Here is an 8132-nt window from a genome sequence, read left to right on the forward strand (position 1 = left end):
CAAAGGGGAGACAGGGGGATCTCTGTTACACTGTGCACCTGCTCCCTGCCCCCACTTCTGACTGGTTGCACACCCTGTGTACCCCACCTCCAGTGATTTAGGGTGCTTGGAGCCTCCACAATGTTGATCTGGTTCAGCCCTTCACCACCCCCAGCTCCTCCCAGGTGTTTTATGTTCTCAGCATTACTCCCATGCCTGCCCATAGGGTTCTGGTTGATAGCTGGTGGGGAGCAGGAGAGAGTGGTGAGAAGCAGAGCCTGGAGGGAAGAGGGGAATCTGGCTGGAGCGGTCTGGGCAGGTGAATTTCCATTGCAGCCTTATAGCCAGGAGAAGGGTTCCATCTGGAGGGTGGAGGGAGAGCCCAAGGACAGTCCCTTTCTGTCCCCTTTACTTCCTCTTGATTCTACCTGTGTTATCTCCAAAACCTACCCTTCCCCCCACTTGGTTCCCCAGCCTTGACCCTAAGTGTTTGATTTGGAACAAGGGGACAGAGGCTTACATGGGCCACTTAAAGTCCAGGTTCCTACCTCAGCCCCACCTCCCAAGCTTGGCCTGACCTCTGGCCCCCTCCAGCTTCACCCCCACCCCCACCCACCCATCTGCCCTTGGCTGCTTATCTTCAATGTGTCCATCATGCCTCTTGCCCAACAGCTCTGCTCAGAGACCAGGAACCTCCAGAGACTCAAAGAGGCATCCTGCTCCCAAGTCCTGTCCGTCTTTTATCTTTCTATTTCCCATTTTGCATTCTGATTCAGGAGCCTAAGGACAGTCCAGGAGATTTACCTATGGCTATCTTCATTGTTTTGTCCCTGTGTAGTGTTCTGGTGACTGGCATGGGTAATGGCGGGAGTGAAAAGGGATTGGAGAGGGAATATGAACCCGGCCAGCCTCCCCGCTGCCCCTCTGTCTCCCCCAGCGCCCAGCCCCGGACACCCCCCAGCCAGAGCCAGCTGTTTGCAGACCTGAGCCCAGAGGAGCTGACGGCTGTGATGAGCTTCCTGACCCAGCAGCTGGGGCCAGGCCTGGTGGACGCAGCCCAGGCCCGCCCCTCGGACAACTGCGTCTTCTCGGTGGAGCTGCAGCTGCCCCCCAAGGCTGCTGCCCTGGCCCACCTGGACAGGGGGAGTCCCCCGCCCGCCCGGGAGGCACTGGCCATCGTCTTCTTTGGCGGACAACCCCAGCCCAACGTGAGTGAGCTGGTGGTGGGGCCGCTGCCGCACCCCTCCTACCTGCGGGATGTGACGGTGGAGCGTCACGGGGGCCCCCTGCCCTATCACCGACGCCCCGTGCTGATGCGAGAGTACCGGGACATAGACCAGCTGATCTTCGACAGAGAGCTGCCCCAGGCTGCTGGTCTCCTCCACCACTGCTGTTTCTATAAACGCCAAGGACGGAACCTGGTGGCGATGAACACGGCCCCCCGTGGTATGCAGTCAGGGGACCGGGCCACCTGGTTTGGCCTCTACTACAACATCTCAGGGGCTGGGTTTTTCCTGCATCCCGTGGGGTTGGAGCTGCTGGTAGACCACAAGGCTCTGGAGCCTGCCCACTGGACCATCCAGAAGGTGTTCTTTCAAGGCCGCTACTATGAGAGTTTGGCCCAGCTGGAAGACCAGTTTGAGGCCGGCCTGGTGAATGTGGTGCTGATCCCAGACAACGGCACAGGTGGGTCCTGGTCCTTGAAGTCCCAGGTGCCTCGGGGTCCGAGTCCTCCTCTGCAGTTCCACCCCCAGGGCCCCCGCTTCAGTGTCCAGGGGAGTCAAGTGGCCTCCTCATTGTGGACTTTCTCCTTTGGCCTTGGAGCTTTCAGTGGCCCAAGGATCTTTGACATCCGCTTCCGGGGAGAACGACTAGCTTATGAGATCAGTCTCCAGGAGGCCTTGGCCATCTATGGTGGAAATTCTCCCTCTGCTCTTCGAAGCCGGTACACAGATGGTGGATTTGGCTTGGGTCACTTCTCTTCAACCCTGACCCGGGGGGTGGACTGCCCCTACCTGGCCACCTACGTGGACTGGCACTTCCTTCTGGAGTCCCAAGCCCCTAAGACAATACGTGATGCCATTTGTGTGTTTGAACAGAACCAGGGTCTCCCCTTGAGGCGACACCACTCAGATATCTACTCCCAGTATTTTGGGGGCCTTGCAGAGACAGTGCTGGTCCTCAGATCTGTCTCAACCATGCTCAACTATGACTATGTGTGGGATATGATCTTCCACGCCAATGGGGCCATAGAGGTCCGACTCCATGCCACCGGCTACATCAGCTCAGCATTTCTCTTTGGTGCTGCCCGAAGTTACGGGAACCAGGTTGGGGAGCACACGCTGGGCACCGTCCATACCCACAGCGCCCACTTCAAGGTGGATCTGGATGTAGCAGGTAAGATACTCCAGCAGAAACAAGGATTCCAGAAGAGGGGGCTGAGGTCTCCATGCCTAGCTTTAAAAATTGTCACTGAAACATGAAAAATATAAAAGTGTATGAAATAAACGTGAAAGTCATCGGATTCCTGAGAGATTTTCACCCTTAGCAGATCATTCTTCCATACTTAAAAAAAAAATTGGGGCTCCTGGGTGGCTCAGTCGGTTAAGCGTCCGACTTCAGCTCAGGTCACGATCTCGCGGTCTGTGAGTTCAAGCCCCGTGTCGGGCTCTGGGCTGATGGCTCGGAGCCTGGAGCCTGCTTCCGATTCTGTGTCTCCCTCTCTCTCTGCCCCTCCCCCGTTCATGCTCTGTCTCTCTCTGTCTCAAAAATAAATAAGCATTAAAAAAATTAAAAAAAAAATTCTTCCATATTTTAAAATGTCGCATCTGCAATATTTAATAAATTATAACATTTATGATATTGTATACTATCTACAAATAGGATATATTGATATAAGTATTTAAGGTTTTTATTACCAAATTTGGGTCATAATGTACATATATTTTGCCACATCTGTTTTTTCACATAACAGCGTATCACTCATGTAAGCAACAAATATTTACTGAATGCGTATTTGTGCCAAGCACGGCATTAATGCAATTTAACAAAAGAAACAACATCCTTGCTCTTAAGAGGCTTGCATTCTAATGGGGGAGTGGAGAGCGTGTGCAGCACCTTGAAAAATATGTGTGATAGGAACATTTTTATGCTTAACTGCTCTATACATCGGTTTACACAAGTGTAAAAATGGTATAACAGTCCATTCTTAGTAAGACTGAGGATTAATGATGAGTACTTTAAAACACTGTCTCTTAAAAAAAAACTTATCCATGCATTCATTCATTTAAGTAATCCTTATACCCAACATGGGACTCGAACTCACAACCCTGAGATCGAGAGTCACATGCTCTTCTGACAGACCCAGCAAGGCGCCTCCAAAACACTTTATCTTCTGAAATAATTTTAGACTTAAGAAAAGTTGCAAACTTCGTCCAGTTCCCATATACCCTTCACCCAGCTCCTTACATGTTAACATCTTACATAACCACAGTATGGCCATCAAACCAGGAAATTAACATTATTACAATACTATTAACTAAACTACAGACCTTATTAGGGTTTCATTTGTTCTTCCACTAATTTTCTTTTTCTGTTCCAGGATCTAATGCAGGATGCTGCACTGCATTTACATGACTTATCTCCTTAGTTTCCTCCAACCCGTGACAGTCTCTTAGGCTTTTTTTTGTCTTTCATGACCTTCACACTAGGGAAGATATTGGTCATTATTTTGCACGATATCTCTCAAAGTGGGGTTCTCTGTTATTTTCTCATGGTTAGATTGAGACTGTACTTTTTTTTTTTTGCAAGAAAACAAGAGAAATGACATTATGCCCTTCTCAGTCCATCATATCAAGAGATATAGTGATGCTGACCTCAAGCACTTAGTTACGATGGTGTCTTCTAGCTTTCTCCATTGTAAAAGTTAATATTTTTCCATTTCCTGTTAATAAATATCTTGGGGCAATTACTTTGATGCCATGTGAATATCCTATTTTTTTTTCTTCTCAAATTCTTGCCCACTAATTTTTAGCATCTATTGGTGGACTTTTTTTTATGCCACAATTATTACTGCAGTGTTACCCTACTGGTCATTTCAAATTTTTTTCCTTATTCTTTATTCATTTATTAATTAGAATTCTTCATAAGGAAGGGCTATCCTCCTTTTACATGTATTTATATATGTAATTATTCACAACTGCATCCATTCATGGATATTTATTTTAGTCTAAGGGTTATAACCCAGTACTATCGTTTATTTTGTTCCTTGAACTGTTCCAGTTTTGGCCATTGGGAGATGCTTCAGGTTGGTTCCTGTGTTCTTTTGATGTGCCTCCAACCTTTTTTGAGCACTTCTTTACTTTCTGGCACAAGATGTTCAAATTTTTTTTAATGCTTATTTTTTTATTTTGAGAGAGAGAGATAAAAAGTGAGCAGAAGAGGGACAGAGAGAGAAGGAGAGAATCCCAAGCAGGCTCCGCACTGTGTGGAGCCTGACGCGGGGCTCGAACTCGTGAACCGTGAGATCGTGACCTGAGGCGAAAATCAAGAGTCAGATGCTTAACTGACTAAGCCACCCAGGTGCCCCACAAGATGTTTGAATTTGATCTTGTATTTTCCCTGCTCCAGCCCTGGAATCAACCACTTCTCCAAGGTGTTCTGGTTCCTTCTAATTGGAAGATATTATTTAGAAACCAAGACCTGGGTACCCAGAGTGCTCATTGTCACTGGGATGTCATTGCTTTTAGGATCGCTCGTTGGACTTAGCTAGAAAATATACGTATGTATTCTGCCCGACACACACACCTCTCTTTAGCTCTGTTCCTGAGCAATATCTCTTCAAGCACTTTGAGTGGTGCCTGACGCAGAGTGAGGAGTATTAGCCATCGTCGCTGCTGCTGTCCTCCACATGAGCCCGTGTGGGTGTACCAGAAAGAACTCTTGGCCTTTTTATTTATTTTTATTTTTTTTAATGTTCATTTATTATTGAGAGACAAAGAGAGACAGAGCATGAGCATGGGAGGGGCAGAGAGAGGGGGAGACACAGAATCTGAAGCAGGCTCCAGGCTCTGTGCACAGAGCCTGATGTGGGGCTGGAACTCACAAATCATGAGATCGTGACCTGAGCTGAAGTCGGACGCTTAACCAACTGAGCCACCCAGGCGCCCCTCTTGGTCTTTAATTGTCACCTCTGGGTAGAAACCCTGGGGTGTGGACTAGGGGCAGTGAATCCACAAAAGGAAACCGAGAGTGTGCTTCGTCAGTCTCTGCTGTCCTCTGGTCCTTGGAAGGTATGGAGGGAGTTTCGGCATGTTTTGGTTTACTGCTCTTTGGTCCCAGATCACTTAAGTTGATTCCTAATATGGGACCTAGTTAGATTCTAATAAAATCATTCAAAATTCCCAGAGTTCAGGAAACAGACTGTGCACTTGGCCCTGCTCTTAATTCCTTGCCAAGCCTCAAATGATAAGAAATACCCCCAAGCTCCAGCAGCATTTGGGCCCGGGGTCTGATTTTCCTTCCCTCTGGCCAGCATTTCTGCCATCCATGTGTGGTGGGACCATTCTATGTTGCTTTCCTCTGTGTGCTGCTGTGTGGACAATGCAGAGCCAGAGTAAGACAGGGGTCCCCAGCACTACCATGATACTAACCACATGCCCTTGATGACAAACTAGAGCACATTCTTTAAATCTCTAAGCCTCAGTTGTCCCATCTATACAATGGGGGCAATTGTCATTCCTCCTTCATAAGGTTGTAGTTCAAGTAAAGCACCAGTGCCCTGCCTGTGCAGAGCTCCTCGAGGAGGAGGTACAACTATTTTTATGTTAATGGCAAGGTAGTTCCGGCGATGCTATAGGGCTTTAGACATGAGGCGTAGACACTTTCCTTGGGTCAGGAAGAATCTGACTCCTGCACATTGCCAGCCAGGCTGCTCCAACCTCAGGGAAACCATCCTCCCTGGCAGGTCCCCAGCAGGAGAAGGTCAGTGGAGATCCAGTCACAAGGCATCTGGGATTATTACCAGAGATGACATCAGTCAGGACCTTCTCCAAATCTCTGGATAGGAGATATCTTGGGGAGAGGGAAGGGGAGCAGGGGGCACACCCAGTTCTGGGTTTCTCTTTGGCCCCACTCTGAAGCAGTGAGTGGAGGGGAGGGGACAGAGTCCAGAGGGGACAGGGCAGCTGCGTGACCAGCCCTCCTTCCCGCCCACCTCCACCCCACCCCGGCAGGACTGCAGAACTGGGTCTGGGCTGAGGACACGTCCTATGTCCCCACGGCGGTACCCTGGAGCCCCGAGCACCAGATGCAGAGGCTGCAGGTGACCCGGAAGCTGCTGGAGACTGAGGAGCAGGCCGCCTTCCCCCTGGGAGGCACCCCACCCCGCTACGTGTACCTGGCCAGCAACCACAGCAACAAGTGGGGTCACCCGCGGGGCTACCGCGTCCAGATGCTCAGCTTTGCTGGGGAGCCGCTGCCCCAGAACAGCTCCATGGAGAGAGCCTTCAGCTGGGGAAGGTGAGCGGCAGGGTGTTAGCGGCTGGAGGAGGTGGACTATAAGAAGGGCCCCAAGTTGCTCAGAAGCCACTTGCTCCCACCTCCCACAGGTGTGCATGCACATACACAATCATGCACACACACACATTCCCGCAGCCACAATCTTAGTGGTATTCAAGTGCTGGACGGAGGGATCAATGGAGAGTTATGTGCCAACTCGAGTATAATAAAATCTTGAAGGTGGGTTCTAGGTCATGGGTATATGGGTGTTCACTACGCCATTCTTTCAACTTTTCTGTATGTTAAAAATGTTCACAATAAAAATTGGAGGAGAAAACAGTACGAGAAGAGCACAGATCTGAGGGAATATGCCCTAAAACCCAGACAGGTGACACGCTGAAACTGACTTAAGATCGGAATCAGGCCATGTCTGCACACATGCATCCAGGGCGCAGGCTCAGATCTGGACGGATGCACGAGGATGACATTCCTATCTGAGATCTGAACAACGGGTCAGTTGATGTTTGAAATATGAGACACTGGACACACTCAGGAAGTCTCGGGACAGAAAGAAAGAGAACAAGTGGAGACAGAATAATAAAGAGGCTCGACGCTGTGAGACCTTTGTGCTCACTTCCTCTTTGTGCTCCCTCTCCATTGTCATTTCGGGCAGTAGGACAGGCTGATGACCTCGTGCGTCTAATCCAAATCTCCTGTAGGTACCAGCTGGCCGTGACCCGGCGGAAGGAAGAGGAGCCCAGCAGCACCAGCATCTACAATCTGAATGACCCTTGGACTCCCACTGTGGACTTCACTGACTTCATCAACAACGAGACCATTGCAGGGCAGGTCAGCTGAGAGGATGGAGGGGGAGGCTCGAGGGGGAGGTGAGGGAAGCAGGGATGAGCTACTTCATCCTCTCCCAAGCCAGATTCCTTAGGAGTCTTTAGAACCCACTAAAGAAAAAAGCTTTGTGATTTCACGTTTTTCCTGGGCTAGTGAGCTGAATCCGTACACACAGGGCTACTGGAGGAGGCAGGCATGTCCTTCGCAAAGCCAGGCCTCAGGATCATCTTTCTTCTCCCCCTGCCAGGACTTGGTGGCCTGGGTGACAGCTGGCTTCCTGCACATCCCACATGCAGAAGACATTCCCAACACGGTGACTGTGGGGAACGGTGTGGGCTTCTTCCTCCGACCCTACAACTTCTTTGACCAGGACCCTTCCTTCGATTCTCCTGATTCCGTCTATTTCCGGGGGGACCAGGATGCTGGGGCCTGCGAGGTCAATCCCATGGCCTGCCTCCCCCAGGCGGCTGCCTGTGCCCCAGACCTCCCTGCCTTCTCCCACGGGGGCTTCTCTCACAGCTAGGGGGGGTCCCTGGGATGGGGAATGTGGCCAGGGGCTCCAGGGCCAGGGTGTGTGGGGAGGGGAACAGTGGGCACTGGGCCAGGCAGCCTGGTACCCTCTTTTCTCCCAAGGCCCCTCTGTATGGCCCTCCCTGACACCCCCTCCCTGCTGGGAGCATCCTGAGCCTGTGATGCCTGACCCTGGGGGAGGGGCAGAGACACAACTCAGCTTTGTTGGCCCCAGACCTGCTGGGTTCCTGTCCCAGAGAGAGTGGCCCGCCGAAGCCTGGACTGATGGCCAAGCTTTT

General features: G+C 50.7%; 1 protein-coding gene across 1 annotated transcript; it reads left to right on the forward strand.

Annotated features, from left to right (window-relative positions):
- Window positions 1-657: 657 nt before the first annotated feature.
- On the forward strand, window positions 658-8126 carry LOC121026328 (membrane primary amine oxidase-like). Its single transcript, XM_040469191.1, has 4 exons — window positions 658-2376; window positions 6213-6498; window positions 7197-7326; window positions 7571-8126. The coding sequence occupies exons 1-4, from the start codon at window positions 786-788 to the stop codon at window positions 7844-7846; spliced, it is 2283 nt and encodes a 760-aa protein (XP_040325125.1). The 5' UTR covers window positions 658-785; the 3' UTR covers window positions 7847-8126.
- The last annotated feature ends 6 nt before the right edge of the window (window positions 8127-8132 follow it).

Source organism: Herpailurus yagouaroundi, unplaced genomic scaffold (assembly GCF_014898765.1).
Source record: "Herpailurus yagouaroundi ecotype Mexico unplaced genomic scaffold, PumYag 78385, whole genome shotgun sequence".
Lineage (NCBI taxonomy): Eukaryota > Metazoa > Chordata > Mammalia > Carnivora > Felidae > Herpailurus > Herpailurus yagouaroundi.